The following is a 17,505-nucleotide window of genomic DNA, read 5'->3' on the forward strand; positions in this document are numbered from 1 at the left end:
ATAACCAAACCTGCCTGAACATTTGACCAAAACTTTGAGAATTTTTTTTTTGTGAATCATTTTCTTTTGTCATGATTTTACTTGTGTTGCCTTTGACACGATGCTAGTTTTGTTTGTAACAGTTATAAAATGTAAAAAGGAACAAACAAAAAAAAAAAGCAAAAAGGTTTTGAGAGTGTAATAAGCCGGAACTGAACGTGTATGTATTGATGAGTATCTTTGTCAGTTGTTTGCATTTTATCTAGCCGAAGCGTTTGTTATAGATTGACTTTGCAACTTGAGAGCTGATTAAAAATGAACTTAGTACTATAATAACTTTCTGATGTTTTTGTCTTTGATTTGTAGTCATGCTAGGTTAATTGATACAAATAGGAGTTTGTTAATGCTTTGTGAATCACGTCCTCATAGATATCACTGAGCTTCTTTCAGGGGGAGAAGCTGGAAGTCCCCAGTTTGGTGAACTTGTTTATATTTCCTTGAAGTAAAGACTACTTTTTTCTTTCTTTCGTCACTTATAAGCATAGAAATGTCTAGCTTCATAATGGTAAATCATGCAATGGCAGAACCTACCATTCATGGGTTTTTTTTTGTTTTTTCAACATTACATTAGCTCTTGTAATTCAGTGCTAATAAATGTGTAATTAATATTTAACTGTTTAAAAACATTGGCCACTTTACTTATTACCTACACAAACTAGAAAATGTGACTAAGCACATTTGAAGTCAGCTACATGAAAATAAAATGTTGGTTAGTAGCAGGCTAATAGGTTTTTGTTTTTTTTCTATTTGAAAAGCATGTTGACAAAAGTATAGTTTTTTGTATTTCATTGACTAATGCAGAACAACGTTACATCAAATTTAATCCTGAGCTCTGTTATTGTGCAGTTGGTTATATTTTTAGTAACTTCCTCCCAGAAAAGGCCATAAAGTCATTTACTTCTCAAAAACAGCGCAAAAAAAATAACAACTCAAATTCACAGTGTAGAAGAATTTATTTTATCTTATAGTAAGAAACTTCTCACCAAAAGAGAAAATGTGGAAAAATAAATACCCAAGAATAGTGGAACCATGTGAAGTATAGTTACAAAAATAAGTCAGCATATTTAGTTTCTTTTTACATTTCTGTAGATACCCTCTTTTTCTTTTGCTACGAGGGGAAAAAAATGCAGTAGTGTAGTTATTATAGCTGAGATACAGCAACCTAGACAAAACTTGTGATTTAAACTCCTCTTTCCAAACAAGCTAAAAACATTAAAAAATGTAAACATAGCAGGGAATTAAAACTGTGTGAATATTAGCTTTTAATATATTTCTAACAGACATCCTTCAAACTACTTTTTGCATATTACCGATATCTGAGAATGACTGTCATATATGCTTAATATTCCACTCTTGATTTTAATTCAACAATCTAGTTTGTTTTTGTCTGAATGCTTGGTTTTCTTAAAAAACAAAACAACTATCCTCCAAATAAAATTATGCAGAATATTAAACTAAAATCAGAATACATACACGAATGAAGATTGCATTCACAAAAGAAAAAAAATGCATTACTATAAAATTACAAAGGTAAGTTACGAGATCAGAATGTTGTAATTTTTCAGCTAGTGTGCAAAAGAAACATCGGGTTAAAGTTCTGATTTCCTGTCTCATAACAGAATCTTGACTTTTTATATAAATTAGAAAGTAGTTGAGGTAATCCTAGGAAATAAAGGATTTTCTTTTGTGAATCCAACTCATTTCTGCATACGTAATCTTTGTTCCCTCCTCAATACGACACATTTTTACATGTTTAAAAATGACCAGAGTAAACGCCTCATTCGTTTTGTCCTCTTTTTGAAATAAATCTTAGCCTTGAAGCTTATCTCATGTACAGGTACAATAGGTCATATCTATACAGCAGCAAACCCCCCAAAATACCCAAAACTCAACTCTGAAGTCCTCCTGTATTTTTTTTTTCCTATAAAATAAAAACTTTTCCCCACTAAGAAATTATTAAAAAAAAAAAAAAAAAGAAAATCTCAAACATAACACACACACACACACACACACACACACACACACACACACACACACACACTCTTCATATAAATAATTGCTTAATGGGCTTTGATTTGAATTACACAGTTACTTAAAGATCCCTCACATGTACCAGATTTATCTTGCTATTTCTTCTAATATGTCAAAATCCAAATACTGCATGTATGAATGTAGAAAAAACCCTCTTTAGGAAAGAACTGCCATTAAAGAGCCATCAAATAATACAAAAGCTGAGAGATTGGAGAGCTCTGATTCTTTGAATCATTATTTGCGTTCTGAGATCTGAACTGAAAAAGTCCTCTTTCCCATCATCACCAGAAGTCTTTAGAACATTTGTGCACCTGGATAATTCAGAACATTTACTGGTTTAAAGCCCATTCTAAAAGACTTGAGTAGTTGGGTGGAACAAATGGATTCAAAACTACACCTTAATCAAATCCCTATTATGTCAGTACTCTAAACAATAATATTTCCTCAAATGGCCATTTGGGACTGGCTTTCCCTCAGAAATGAGTTTAAAACTTTTTTTTGCATAACTTGCAACTTGCATAACTTATTAAAATTTAAAGCAAGTTTGTTTAAGGGTGTGACTGCTCTGAATGATAGGTGGGTGGTGTCACAGCAGTTACATCTTTTGCAGTATAAGTGTCAACATGTCTCTGCAGCAAACTCCTGTAGGTTTATTTTCTTTGGCAAACGAGCAGATTGTGGCTTTAAGGAGAACAGGGAGGCAGAAAGTCCACCAGGTGATTCTGTCGTTCACTTTACACGGTTGAATTTCTTCCTGATCAACAGAAGAGGGCGATCAACTCCACAAGCTTTATAGGAGACTCTTGAGGAATGGTTTTCACTGGGCCACTCCCAGGTAAGACAAACAAGAGTTACTACCCTTTGAATTAACATTTAAAATGTGGGCAGAGAATCACACTTTAGTACACACGGAGCGCATGTAAAGGGAAAAAAATGCATTTCAGCTTTTAGCACAACAGCACTAACACAGTAAAGTACAGGACTTGTGGTGCATTTACATGCAGGATTGTTTTGTCCTTTCAGATTTTCAGAAATGTAATTTTCCTGATGGTATTAAAAAGTGACTATCCTGTAGACATTTCCTGTTTAAAAACAAACAAACAAAACCTGGAAGGAAAAAGAAATCTTTTCATTTGGTTATACACTGTTCCCGCTGAGGGAATTTAGAGTGAGGGGGTTTTTAGACTTTGGTGACATTTGTACTATGTTCCAGTGTCAGATCATCGTCATCGTCACTCAGGTCCAACCTCAGGTTATCCAGAGTCTGACGGATTGTCATGGTCTCCTTACGCCTGAGGGATACAGATGAAGCTTTATTAGTTTGCCATCAAAATTATGAGAGGGTACATAAACATATGTAAGGAGGTTAAAAAAACGAAATCTGCAAGGTGAGAAATCATGAAAGAAAATACAAGTGTCAAGTAGCTGTTATGCATTATGAGCTATCAACAGTCCATCTGCATGCATGCAGAACAGTTCATACTTGGTCTGCAGGTGTTGGTCAAGCAGCTGCTTCTGTAGGCGGCTGGTTGTCTCCCTCTCCTCAGCCAGCTCTCTCTGGGTGTGCCGGTACTGTGCCTCCTTCCTGCTTGCCTCCTCCTCGGCCTCATTCAGCTGGCGCTTCAGAGAGCGGATCCTCTGGGTCATCTGGAGAACAGATCACAGATTATCAGATCATCTGGTTAGTGTACACGACATAAAAACATTTGCCACTTTTGCACAGTTTGTTAATCCATTATGTGGGTCAATCAGTCAACAATTCACCATACAAATACGTCCCATTAGAAAAGGAAAAAGAGTGCGGGGGAAGTTTGTTTCTATGATTATCTTAAAAAAAAAAAATGTTCATAAAAGGAAATCAAATATACATCCAAATAGTGGGTGGATCCCAGAGAGCAAAAACTAGTTGAAGTTAACTTAAAATACAATATAAGGTTAGTAAAAATAAAGTACTAGAAGGATGGAAATTACTGCTGATGATGATGATGATAATAATGATAATAATAATAATAATAATAATAATAATAATAATAATCGGTGATTTAAGAATTAGTAGTATTGAAGCTTTGGATATTTCAGCTAACGCACACTTTCCACTTGGGGGTGTCTGAGACAGAAATGCTGTTTTATAGGTTTGTACAAATGTGTGGCTGTATTACCAGGTCTTTCTGTTCAGTAGCTATCCGGTGCTCCTCCTCCATCTGATCACTCAGCTCGTTGATCTTCCTCTCCAGCTTACTGTTGGTGTTTGTCAGAGTTGCTTTGTTCCTGCGCAGAAACACACACTTGTAGTGTAACAGCAAAAAGCCATTTAACACGTGCAGGTACTCCTGCAAAGTCTGCAGGCTGTCCTCGGTCACAGAGAAGATCTTTAACTGACCTCTCCTCAACCCTCAGTGAGTTCTCCAGTTCCTTGACTCTGATCTCCGTCTTAGAGATGACATCCTCCTGTACTCTGTTGCTCCGCAGTTCCTCCACCTCCAGACGAAGCTGACGCAGCTACACAAACACACTTTATTAGTACTCAAAACACAGAAAAAAGTCTCCTTTTATTTACATTATTTTGTGTATAAAAATGTCTAAATACAAGGAAACCATGGCAGCTATAAGTGTTTCTTTTAGAAATGACACTAATAAGATCTGATTCGTCTTTTTGTCCACAAAGTGATGGCAAGTTTTTGTTTTATCTATGAAATGTTCTGCTTAATTTTCACAAAATGGCAAATGAGAATGGTGCACAGAAAAAGTAAATATATTCTATTTGAAATGCATATAATATAATATTGGCTTCTGAATTTAAGGCCCAAACACTTATCACATGCATAAAAAGACTAGAAATAAGCCCACACAGATTACCTGTCTTTCCATTGACACTTTCTCAACTTCCAGCTGCTCGTTCAAATCTTTCTCCTGAATCAGCTTCAGCTGCAGCTGCTCGGTCTGGAGGTCAAAACACAAAAAGAGTGTCAGTAACCAATCAAATCAGTTCTATACGAATAGTTTTCAGTTGATACGCTTCCTGTTCCCAGCGCATCTACCTGATCGATGGCTCTCTTTTGCTTGGCGGCCCATCTCTGCTCGCTGTCATGCAGCTCCTCCAGATCGCTCTCTAGGTCGATTAGCTTCTCCTGAAAGTTTAAAAATAAGTAAACTTCTGATCTGAATCCCTCTCAAACAGCCTGTGAGGTCACTCTTTAAAATGTCTGACACTCGGGTTATTTTTGAAAACGGAACAGATTAAGCATCTTCAGAAATGGTGACGTGACGTATATACAGGATTATGGAATCACTGTAGCATGCTGATTGCTAAACGGGATTTGCATAATTAATACCCCATTAACCCCAAACTCTGATGGTTTGCATGAATGATTAACTCAAGTGGACATCTCTGTTTGACTCATTAGGTCATGCACACAAAGACACTTTGGATGTCACATGATCCAAATATGGTGAAATGTTCAGGAATTTGGTGATAGCAAAAACACAAGAAAGGACTAAAACCAACAATGGATGTAAACTTAACATGTGTGTGTAAAAGCCTGACATGCTGTATATAAAACACGCATATGGTAGTTTATCTGGAATCAGTTAGACAAACCAAATGTGTATTAATCTGCTGCTTTTCTTCATGTTGATTATTAACTACAATCACTACGATTAGCAGCTGTTTTTATTGAAGCTTTAAATGTGGGCACCACATGCAAAGTAAGGGTCTTAGGGGAAAAATATCAAATTTCCCCTCACATTTCTTCCTCTTTCAGTGTTGAAAATAAAAAATTTTATGTGAAGCAGTTTGACAGCTTGAAGAAAAGTGTGCTGCTGTTGAGCAGGTAATTAGCTTTCTACCCTTGAAATGATGAATGTTTGACTCATTCAGCAAATTAAGGTGAAGGGCAAGACATGATGATTAGATAAAGAGTCAATGAGGCTAATGTGGGCTGTCATCTGGCCCACACCGATAGTTGTCTTTGACAGCGCCAATCTAAAAACAGCAACAGCAGGGGGTGACATTCTCTGAATATGAGTTGGGATTTTTTTTCCAAATCTGAAATTAGACAGAAACCTTCAGCTAAATGAGTTTCTGAAAACTAGAGTTGTGTAGGCCACATTTCTCTTGCAAGGATCCACAACATCCCGCCAAAGAGCATGGCACAGGCGAACGTTAATAAGGAGGCACAGTAGCAATGGCTAAAAGCTGTCGCCCCAAATTCAAGTCAATTTCCCTCCAATGACCAAATGTTTTGGACATGGATGGTAAATCAAAGCTGAAATCAAGATTATTCCTTTATGATGCTGAAGGCTGAATTTTTCAAACTTAAATTTGTGAGCATGACAATCCATGGCAGCTAGGTGGTCTCTATGGTTTTGCAGAGGTTGTGAATATCATCTTATACAAAAACCTAGAAATGTTTCTGTCTGACTGTTTCTTTGATCACATTCAATAAAGTATCTGGTGTAAAGATGCAGTGTAACCCTCTTGCCTCGCCTCAGACTATTTACTGTACCTGAGCCAGTTTGAGCTGTTTGGCCAGGTCGTCTCTGGTTTGGTTCGTGCTGTGCAGCTCCATGGTGAGGTCGTCCACAGTCCTTTCTGCCTGCTTACATTGCAGCTGAAGCCTCTCTCTCAGCTGAATCTCCTCCTCCAGTGAACGCTCTCTATCGAACAGCTTACCAGAGACCTACACGCACATACAGAAAACACACAGGTCGTGGGGCTGTGGGTACTCCAAAGGTTTCCACAGCTGTTATTCTCTATTAGGCCACTATGTCTCAAAGTACAGCTGAAGCTCAAACGCTACAACATACCTCTCCCTGCAGTTTGGTCACGAGGGTCTGCAGTTTCTGCACTTCCTGTTCCTTCTCCAGCAGGGACTCCTCCAGCTCGTCCAACCTCATCTGGGCATCCTCACGCAGCTTTTGCTGCAGGTTCATCTCTGCGTTAGCCTGAGTGGATGCTGCCATGGCCTCACCCAGCTGGAAATGGATATAAACTTATTACAGTTTAATACAGTTTGTATTTGTAGTAATAGAAAAAAAAACACATTCTCGCTACAAACATTTCTTAAAGATCTAATTGGTTAACACATTTAAATGTTTTCGCTTTAATTTAAGAGTCCTTTTCCACGTGGAGGCAGAAGAAAGATTTTACTGCTCTCATAGTGCTGGAGAAATGAAGAATAATATGCTTTGTACTGCTTTTTTAATTTGATTGAAAAATCTGATGGCAATTTCAACTCCATTTAAAAAGGAAAAGAAAATTAAAAGCCTTTTCTGCACATACTTTATGTTACTGTAAATGATGCTGCACCAGGGGGTGCAGTTTATGCTTTGGAATCACTGCTTTGGGTTGTCAGGTTTTTCAGTGATGACAATTTATGTGGTTCTTTTCAGAGAATTTCTAAATAAATCTAATTCTGAGGTGATGGCTGCTCATCGCCTCAGTGTCTACTATGTCCGTACCTCTGTCTCCAGCCTGAGGATGGTGTTGCTGAGGTCAGACAGCTTCTTGTCTTTGCTTTCTTTGTCACTCTCCACGTCTTCCAGCTGCCTCTCTGCCAGCCACAACTTCTCAGCCAGAGTCTGAGCATGTTGCGTCTGCTTGTCCAGATTTTCCTGAAAACAAAAAACATGCATAAAGTTCAGCTTCTTTGTAAAAGAGAAAATGTGTCTCTTACTGGTCTGAATGTGCAGTAACATAGATGATCTAGTCCCTCACTGACAAATAAAACCAAGCTGGATACTGGCTAAACTGGATTATCAGTGAATGTCATTAAGGATTCTTGGCATTCTGTGTGCTGTGTTATACTAAAGAGTAACACAGGGGTGTACCCCGAGTCCCCCTTCCCTGCTCTGTGACCATAGTTAGAGAAAGTTAAAAAAAAATTGGTTAAAAAAATACAAAGAAATTGTAAATGACATCTTTGGATATCTGGATGAGTGGGAATCACTTTAAAGATATGGTACACCCCATAATCCAGTTTCTTTTTATCTATCTAGATTATTTTGGTGCGAGTTCCTCCTCAGGTTTTAATGTGATCTTTTTAAAAAAAAATTATTTTAGCTGCTTCCGTCTAACTTTGCATACCTCAGCATCCTGGATCCGATTTTTGAGCGACTGCTCAAGGAAGTTGAAGGCATACTCCTGAGTGTTGGCCTCCACCATCACCTCTCTGGCTTGCTTCACCTCAATCTGCGTAGCACAACACAAGTGTCACCCATCCAAACATTTATACTACTACAAATCACTTCTATGCATCCTTTTATCTTTAAAAAAAAAAAAGTCACACCTCCATCTCTCTGAACCGCTCCCCCACGGACTGATTCTCTCTCTCCATTTCTATCATCTGCTCCCTCAGCCGCTTCAGCTCATTGTTCAGCTGTGTGTTTGTTCTCAGCAGGTCCTCGTTGTTCACCAGCAGGCCGCGCATCTCAAACCTTCACAGACAGTTTAGACAAGAACAAATTGAAATAGACTTAATATACTTAAAAAAAAAAAAGAAAAGAAAGAAATAACATGAGGCTAAAAGCTTAATTTTAAAGTCACAAGTACACGGCCCCCGGTTAGCTAACAGTGTGCTGACTTCGAGTACAACTACAGAAAAACCACACATGCCCGACCTGATCTGGTTCCTCTCCATCTCCATCTCCACACTCTCTGCCTCCAGGAACTGGTTGCGCTGGAAGAGGCAACACACCACATCAAAAATCTAGTTTTCTACAAACCGCCAGGAGCTAAATGTTCCTCACACAGTGGATTGTTTTGTGTCCTGTTTGGTGGTCTCCGATTCATTAATCTGATAAATCTGGTGAATCTGGTCCAAATCAGACTCATGCTGAACAGTAGTCAACAGATTTGTGACATCATGAAGAGAGGATTCATGGACTCCCACCTACTCCTCAAACCTTCTGTTTAAGAGGGGCAGCCAATCAGGAAAAAAGCCACTTAAGGGGGAAAGGAAGGGAGGGAAAGTGGCTTGCTTCAAACAGTGGATAAAGGGCTGCGCAAAGGGCCCATAACAGGATAAATAAAAGTTAAATGAGCCTAACTGGCACTCTTTGAGAGTTTTTTGGTCAGGTACCCATGCTATAAGTCTGCATTTCTCAGACATTTGTTTAATGTTAATTTGTTTTAATTTGAATCTATACTCCTTTTTTTTTTCCCAGGCGACTGAATCCACAAGAAGTGAAACGGGGCTTACTCTCTGTATGGTGTCCAGCTGTTTGGTCAGTTCTGCTATGTAGTCTTTTTTATTGGGTGCTCCCAGAGTGGAAGAGCGCATGCTGTAGTGTGTGGGCACCACCTGTAGCAAGAAAAATGTACAGAAACCCATTACAAAGTGTGGAAGTCAGAGTATGTGCTACACGTGTGTGTGTCAGTAAACATGTACCATGTTGTTGACCTCCGTCCTCCTCCTCAGAGTGTCGTAGGTGGAGAAACGGGGGCGGGGGGAAATGAGGGTCGGCGTCTGTATGCCCACCGGACTCGTGCTGCGACTGTTATAGGTGTACAGGTTCATCTCAGAGGTGGCAGGAGATAGTTTACCCTGAACATGGAGAAAAGAGGGGAGGTGAACAGAGGAGGGTCAGTAGCCTGCTGTGACTCCACATCCTGGTCAAAACATTAATTATGCAGAAACCAATGCAAACTATTTCCTGCAACAGTTTAAAAGAAACATTTGGTTTATTGGCACTCTTTAAAAGCTTTTTGCCAAGTACACATGCTGTGAATCTGCTGTATTTTAGGAAAGAAATGTAACTTTAGTACATTTCAAGACACTGTATAAATGAAGTGGTTTCAAAATTAAAGAGGGGTCAACTTACAAACCTTTTCAGACATTCGATAAGGGGGGTTGTACTCCAAAGAGGTGGCTTGGGAGTATGGACTGTTAAACACTCTGGGGGGGCTGTCAATGACACCCATCTGTAAAAAAAAAAAAAAAAAAAGTCAAAAATGTAGAGACTTAAAAGAAGACAAATAAAGCTCAAGGATCTCAGAGCAAAATGTGAATTCAGAAGTGCAGATACAGCCACGATTGCCTTCCTCACATCAACATAAAATGAACAAAGGTGGGCGTGTGCTGTAAAGCAGCTGCGTTTATTAGACGTGTGCAGCAATCCTGTTAAAATAACAAACGTGAAGACTGAAACAAGTTTTCTATACTGGTATTCACATTCATACCAGTAACAGATGCTACAAAAACATCCATTAATGCCACAGTACCTACAGTACTTTAACAGGATGGTAATATTCCAGGCTGTAAAATTACAAATCATTGTGTCCTTAATTATTATGCATACGATAAACAATGGTATCATTTCACATCAAAAAGAGAGGGTTAGCTTTGCATTGAGCCTCTCTTTTTGATATTTTTGCTTTTCGAATCAGACAAACGAGGTGATTAGATTTGATTTGGTGCAGAGAGGACATGCAAGGCTGCCTTCATTGAATTCTGTGATAAACAGAACAGCCGGTATTAGACCTGTTTTTTGAGATTCATCCAGGACTGGGCACGTGTCAATGGCTGCAAAGGAAAAGATTTATTTTATTAATGCTACATAAAGGATCAAATATTAAAAATGGCAATACTGTGTGAACCTCACTCGCTTAAATGTGCACTTATTTAAATTTAAAGCAATTCAGTTTGAAACATTCAATGAGGAATCTTGACATGATCGGAATCTACTAACGGATTATAAAACTAGTTTTCTGTAAGATATTTGGATATAAATAATATGTAATAATGTAAATGTTACCTTTTTGAATTACTTTGGCTCTAAATGACTCAAACACCAAACTTTAAATGTTTTCTAGAAGTGCCTGTTTTCATTTTTCTCAGTGAAATGATCATGTCTGCTGTGAACTGGAATTAAGAATCTAAAAGCTGAGCTCTTCCAGGAGAGGGCACTGTTTAATAACTGATGCTTTTACTCTGGAAGTAAGGCGCCATCTAATTTTTCTAAAAGCGATCTTGAATCATACGCATATATACAGACAGAACACATGGTCTGAATCACCCACCCTGTCAGCCATAGTGTCCCAATCTCGTGAGGCCAAACACTCCAGGGACCCTTTGTAATGGTTCGCCCCAATCCGGGTGGTCTCCCATCGGGACATCCTGGGGCCATTCTCCCCGATTGATCCTCCGCCGCTTCCTTGACCATCTGCATCTCTGCCACTGAACCCGTTGGTCTTCAGATCGTTGTTGAGGTACAGCTGATATTTCGGGTTCTGGCTGATTATCGTTGCTTTGGGCGTGGAGGGTTCCTCCTCTGATGGGCTGTCCAGCTGCTTGTGTGAATCCAGTTCTGACTCCTGGAGGGACAGAAGGTGAAAAATGAGGAATGAAAAACCTAGATGAATCTGTCGGAGGGGGCGAAATCAGTCAGCATATAAACACGAATGCACCCAGTTAGAAAACATAAAGAACTGACGGATGAAGGATGAATTAACAGAGCATGTGATGGTGTTGTCACCAATTGACAGCAGAGAGAAAATAAATATATGGCATGGGAAGGTAAAATGACAGAGGAGATGGCAAAATGTATCATTCTGAAAGACACTATAGCAAACTGATTTGACTTCTGGGAAAAAATGTGCATAAATAGAAACAAACTTGGCTCACTGTATTAATTTTATGCAATTAACACCAAGATACTATCTTTTCTGCTATTTCATCCCGGTTCTAACTGACATTTCTTTAAAGGGAGACTTATGGTTTTCTGAGCACTAGAGGGCAAAAAGAACACAGTGCTGATATATTATTATAATGTTCCCAAACAGCTTTAGGTTTTGAATCCTTTTTTTTAAAACTCTGCTTTGCCTCCACCAACTAAAGAAAGACTTCACTATGCTCAGCAGCTCATTGTGTGTTCCCTCTGTCTGCTGTTTGGTATCAAAGATGGAGTTTACTGTACTTAACAACATACAGCCTGAAACACAATTCTATCAAATAAATTGTTAATTACTACGTTATTATATGTTGAAATTACTTTAAAGAACATACTTGTTCTTTGATTTCTATGGTTGGCGTTGGCTTAAACACTTGCCCAGGGGTTCATTTAGATTTACTGCTATTTACCTGAAAGCCTTCCCATTTCCAAATACACATGATCAAAAGCACCTAGCTAAAAGGTAAATTTGGGCAAAAGTGAAAATATGAATTCAAGAGAAGTGCAAGCAAACTGAATGTAAACATTTAATGGGTTTTAATAGGTTTTCATGCACAAAAAAGGAAGACAATTGAAGACAAAGTTTGTTAGATCCGTCAGTGAGTTTTAGGCCATTTTGATTAGTATGCTTAAAACGTTGCTGTTTTCATGCGTTCGAGTTCGTCATGCAGTTTGAGGATGCAGATTTTTTCATGCAAGAAATGCGTTTAAGTAAACCTGCAATGCCATGCAGTCATGCCATCTTCACGCAGTGTAGCTGCAGAGCTTTTTGTTCATGCAAGGACATCAAAACTGCCGGTCAGGAGTATATTTTTTGTTTCGGTCTCTTACCGATCCCATTCCAGAGTCAGCCACTGAGTCTCTACCAGTGTTTGTTTGGCTTCTGGACTCAGCACCGTCCCCTGGTGGAAAATTGATTCTTGATGTTATTTGAGTAGTTCTGGAACCTTTCTGAACTGGTCCAACTCCATTCTGAATGGTTTCCTTGAAGGGTGGAGTCACATTGATGCTGGGAATAGAACTTCCATCTTGACTGGCACTGATCGGTGTGGATGGACTTGACTTTGAAGATTCCAGAGCCTCCATCGAAGCCGACTTTTGGACTCGTTCAGCTCCCATAATAGGGCTCTGTGGAGAACCGGAAGGTGAGACCTGGTGATCCGGACCTGAGAACCTAGTAATCAGGTCTTTGATGCTGCCAGCTCGTTGCACTGAATTGCGAGTCAGGCCTACTGGTCTCTTATAACTGGCTCTCTTGGATTGCTGTGACTCTTCTTTGGTGGTAGTCTGCTGAGGACTAAGTGGTGATTGTACGGAAGACGACTCGGGTGTGTGCTGAAAGAGGTGAACACAATAACAGATCCCTAAAAAAACTGTTACAGAAGTGTCTGAACACCCAGTTGATGGTGGCTTAAATGACTGGCAATATAAATTTAACACAGGTTAGACCCTGTAAACCATCACTAGTTCAAGCGAGGGGTGTGGCTCTGACTGAGAACAAGTGGGCACTTGTTGCTTGACATGTAGGGCAATAAAGATAAATATAACCTGCTTGGATGATGTTTACTCGATTTATGGGTCCACATTTTACAAAATGAAAATTATGTTGTGTTAAATGGGGCTTGAAGCTACTGACTGTAACTATGAACTCAGTAGGAAAGTGTTTATCAAGGTCATATGTCAGGGGAACAGTAGACTCATTTTGTCATAGACTTGTATATAATCAGATTTATTCCCTTTTGCCCCCTGCCAGTCACTGGAAAGAATGCAGGTTTAAAGCATCATTTTTGAGACTTTAATGCTATGTTCATATAAGCAGCTGTAACAAAGTGTTACTTAGTCTAGAAAGTGGTTACAAGAAGTAGGAGAAAAACCCTCCAAAGAATGGTTAGCATCAAATACATACCATCACTTTAAGTTTATTTTTAAAGCATTATTTTAATAATGTGTTTTCTCTCTCTGGCCCATGTCTTTACAGTGCATCGATGTTGTTGACTGATGAAATGCATACATAATGACATGAATCCCAGCGTGTGTGAACGTATGTTTGTGTGTCAGTGTGTGTGTGCGTGTGTGGGAAAGTGTGTTCCTATCCTGACATAAATCCCTCTTGAGAAACTGCAACATCTGCTCGTTCATCTGAACAACAACAACAAAAAAAGCCCTACCCTACACCCCCACCTCATATCACAACATCTGACTTTCTCACACAGAAATGTAACGGTAGATAGGTAAATAAACAAAGGGACAGCAACAGGGACTTAAATTCAAAAATCTGCTCAGAGAGAAGAACAGAAAATGTCAGGATTTTTCCTTTTATGCCAAAAAGCCACTTGAATAAATCCAACTTTAATTAACAATCATAACAAGAAGGATGGTGCCACTTAGAGAAATGAAGTGGCAAGCATCCAGGGGTTTAACTTTCAAGGTTCAAGGGTCCAAAGCACCGAGTGGCCTTAATCCACGGACTCGCCTGCCCGCCTCCCCCGAGGACTGTGAGCTGAAGCTGCGGTGGGAGAGAAGCCCTGGCCTGAGAAGGAGGGAGGCTGGATGGGTGGGTGTCTGTCTAGGGTTTAGGATCACTGCTAATCACTGTGGTATTAAAATGTTTACAGGCCGTGGAGGGATTAGCTCTGAGCTGATGATTTTTAATGTTATTATTTTTGCCCTGTGAGGTGAACGTGCTCAGTGTGGACTTGCGGTGTGAGAAGACGGTGAATGCAGTGAATGTGAGAACGTGTATGCATTGCTGTGCTTGTGTCTTTATGTCCTGTATATAACATTACTATGGTGATGGCAATAATCCAGAGCACAACTTTTTATGAGCCCAATTGAGGGCATCACAGGACACATCTGTTCAATAAATACATTTGAATCTTTTAGATATACTCATAATTTACTTCCATGCTCCATATTAATTTTAAATGTTTAAAACTGTTGGGGTCGTTTTGCTAAGAATATATAGTGAGTTAAGAAAGTATTTGAATATAATTTCAGCATAAAATATAAAACACAGCAGAAGAAATCCCAAACGTGCGTAAACTGCAACTTAAAGTAGACCTTGCAATGCAAGTTCCAGTTTCACAGCTTTGGTTCACAGTTCATAATATTCTTTATCTCATACTGAGCTTTGAGCAAGACCCTCAGTTCATCTGCTGTCTGAAACAAGCCGTTTTATTTGCAGTAGAAAAAAGGCTATTATATTTATTGCACATTGTGCGGAATACGTCTGTATATTTTTGGCAGATACTGAACAAATTTTAGGCATCAAAGGTTGTTTCCCAGGGGCATCAACCCATACGAGTGCTTAATGAGCTGGTCCCTCACAAAGGCACAATGCACTGCTTTTACTTTAGATTACCCAACCAAATCTATTTGGTTCATTTCAATATGGAAAACCATGAAGCTGCACACACATCCAGCTGTCCCTGGCACACTCTTTACCAGTGGACGGGTTTTCAGTCGGTTGTAACAGTGTGAAAAAAAATAAATTATTGCAGCTGAACCTGAGGTTTATTTGGGTCATAAATTTTTGTGATAAGCTGGCACCTACATGTAAAACCTACAGTATGTAAAATCAACACGGGAGCTGGAAGCTGAATTCTGCTCATGTTAGAAGACAGAGGAAAAACAAAGACAGGCAGACAGAGCTTCATTCAGGAAAACCACAAATTCCCTAAAGTCCCGGACACACACACACATACATACACACGGGTCCTCCATTCCCTGTGGCCTCACTACAGTACAGACATATGGCGCAGAGCTGTGCACTATCTGACCCAGATATAAGGCAGCAATGCACTCTGGGAAATACAGTGAATACCTTGCCGATGAGGCTTGATGCAGCAGAAGTGATCGGGGCTTTTCTCCAGAATTCAAAGTTCAGCGGACACAGGAGCTTTTCTGCTCAAGTGTATCATCAAAAAGCAGGTGCTGTGCTTTTGTGACAATGAGAGACCCTGATTACAGTAGGAGGGCTTTTGTAGTTTATTTTCAGTAAGTGGATGACTTTGAATGGATAAACAGTTTCATTTATGTAGCACCAAATCACAATAGTAGTGCCCTTAAGGTGCTTTACATTGTAAGGTAAAGACCGTACAATAATGTAGAGAAAACCCCAGCAATCAAAGAGACCCTATGAGCAAGCACTTGGCGAGAGTGGGAAGGAAAAATCCCTTTTCACAGGAAGAAACCTCTTGTAAAACCAGGCTCAGGGAGGAGCAGCCATCTGTCGATGGCTCATAATAAATGGCTTCAGGTTAACACTGAATGGGTTCAAGTCCTCGAACCTACACTGATCAGCCACAACATTAAAACCATTGATCATCTCAATTCAGTGTTTTTTTGTTTTGGGGGGTTTTCTCTTTTTTTTTTTTTTTTATTTGGGGGGGGGGGGGGGAATCCGGATGTTTCTTTGGCATGTATCACCCAGATACTGCTGCAGACTAATAACTTCTTCTCCAGCAGGGCAATTCTCACACTGCAGGAAACACATGTGAACAGCTCTACAAAGAGCCCAAGGTGATGACCTGGGCTCCAAACTCATCAGATCCCGCTCCACTCATGGAGGGTACAATACAATCCACACAGATCCAAAGCATCCACTGGACTATTAGACAACACAGGACTCCTAAACGAGTCCTGTGTCTCTGCTCTGAAAGCATCACTTCTAGTTTGAAACATGCAATTTCAGTTAAATTTATTTTGGAAGCAAAGCTGAAACTACATGAGAAATTTCTCTGGGATCAATGTCTTAGACTGGAAACACAAAGGCAGGACATTATATAACAAGTGCTCCTCTGGCCTATTACATAATCTACTGTCTAAACTTGTGGGGTGGAATCCTTTAACTTTCTCCAAGGTGTTATAAGAAGAACAATCTAATCTGGGGCTGGAAATGTTTGTGAGAGTCTACATGGATTTGTGTGATAGACAGGCCTGTTTGCTCAGAGATCACACAGAGATTCAGCTTGTGGCCATCTGCACGCCAGACAATAGAACATACAACAACTATTCAAGTTAGAAACAATAAATTTGATCAACTGTAAGGACCAAACCTGCTTCATCCTTTAAGCCTAGAGCATTTCAAACACTTCATTATTTCTGCCGGCGCCTGACAGCTTCGAGGACGAGGACGGAGATGAAGATCAACAGTGACATCGAAAACTGGGGCAAAACAAGTGGTTTGGATGAAAAGAGAGAACACTTTAAAGCTTCTCTTCTACTTTGTGTTTGTGGTGCTTTTCTACCTTCTTCCATTTTCTTTACTGGATTCTTTTGCCCTTTTTAAGTTGTGTTTTTACCCTCTTTTTGTTTGGCTTTTACTTTTTGATTTCAGTGTTGTTTTCTAACAGCTTTGTAATGCATTTTAGTTTCTTTGGGTTGTTTAAACAGTATTCTATATTTTCATGGTTCTAGGTTCCATATTTAGTTGAAATCTTTGGATTGTCTTCTGTTTTCGTTTGATGATCTTTTAAGGCTTCATTTGGTTGTTTTCTAGGGTTTTAGATTTTTAAGGTTGTTTACTAATTTTTGTAGTTTTATTCGGGTATTTTTGTTTTTTTAAGTTGGCCACTTTTGCTCTTTAGCTTCTTGTGGTCATCCCAAGCCATGGGTTACTGCTGATCCTGGGTTTTGACTGTTTCCCAGCATTTTGTGGATGTTGTGTAGCATTTTTTAGGTTGTTGGGTTTTGATTTCTTCAGGTTGTTTTGTAGTTTAAATAGTTTTCTAATTTTCTAACTGGTATTGGTAGTTTCTTTTTATA

General features: G+C 39.3%; 1 protein-coding gene across 1 annotated transcript in view; it reads right to left on the reverse strand.

The window, feature by feature from the left end:
- Positions 1 to 973: 973 nt before the first annotated feature.
- The window catches only part of LOC309709586 (uncharacterized protein), a 55,512-nt gene continuing 38,980 nt past the window's right edge, over positions 974 to 17,505 (reverse strand). Inside the window, exons 7-24 of the mRNA XM_082538301.1 lie at positions 12,571 to 13,074; positions 11,090 to 11,383; positions 10,551 to 10,592; positions 9,896 to 9,991; positions 9,459 to 9,614; positions 9,270 to 9,371; positions 8,689 to 8,747; positions 8,358 to 8,505; positions 8,156 to 8,260; positions 7,531 to 7,683; positions 6,877 to 7,044; positions 6,576 to 6,749; positions 5,109 to 5,198; positions 4,927 to 5,010; positions 4,451 to 4,569; positions 4,230 to 4,338; positions 3,554 to 3,717; positions 974 to 3,362 (exon numbers count right to left, since the gene is read on the reverse strand). Of these exons, the coding sequence (XP_082394427.1) occupies positions 3,251 to 3,362; positions 3,554 to 3,717; positions 4,230 to 4,338; positions 4,451 to 4,569; positions 4,927 to 5,010; positions 5,109 to 5,198; positions 6,576 to 6,749; positions 6,877 to 7,044; positions 7,531 to 7,683; positions 8,156 to 8,260; positions 8,358 to 8,505; positions 8,689 to 8,747; positions 9,270 to 9,371; positions 9,459 to 9,614; positions 9,896 to 9,991; positions 10,551 to 10,592; positions 11,090 to 11,383; positions 12,571 to 13,074 (2,679 nt within the window). The 3' untranslated portion in view covers positions 974 to 3,250. The remainder of the gene's footprint in view (positions 3,363 to 3,553; positions 3,718 to 4,229; positions 4,339 to 4,450; positions 4,570 to 4,926; positions 5,011 to 5,108; positions 5,199 to 6,575; positions 6,750 to 6,876; positions 7,045 to 7,530; positions 7,684 to 8,155; positions 8,261 to 8,357; positions 8,506 to 8,688; positions 8,748 to 9,269; positions 9,372 to 9,458; positions 9,615 to 9,895; positions 9,992 to 10,550; positions 10,593 to 11,089; positions 11,384 to 12,570; positions 13,075 to 17,505) is intronic.

This window comes from Aulonocara stuartgranti (assembly GCF_965226115.1).
Source record: "Aulonocara stuartgranti genome assembly, chromosome: 7".
In the NCBI taxonomy this organism is placed as follows: Eukaryota; Metazoa; Chordata; class Actinopteri; order Cichliformes; family Cichlidae; genus Aulonocara; species Aulonocara stuartgranti.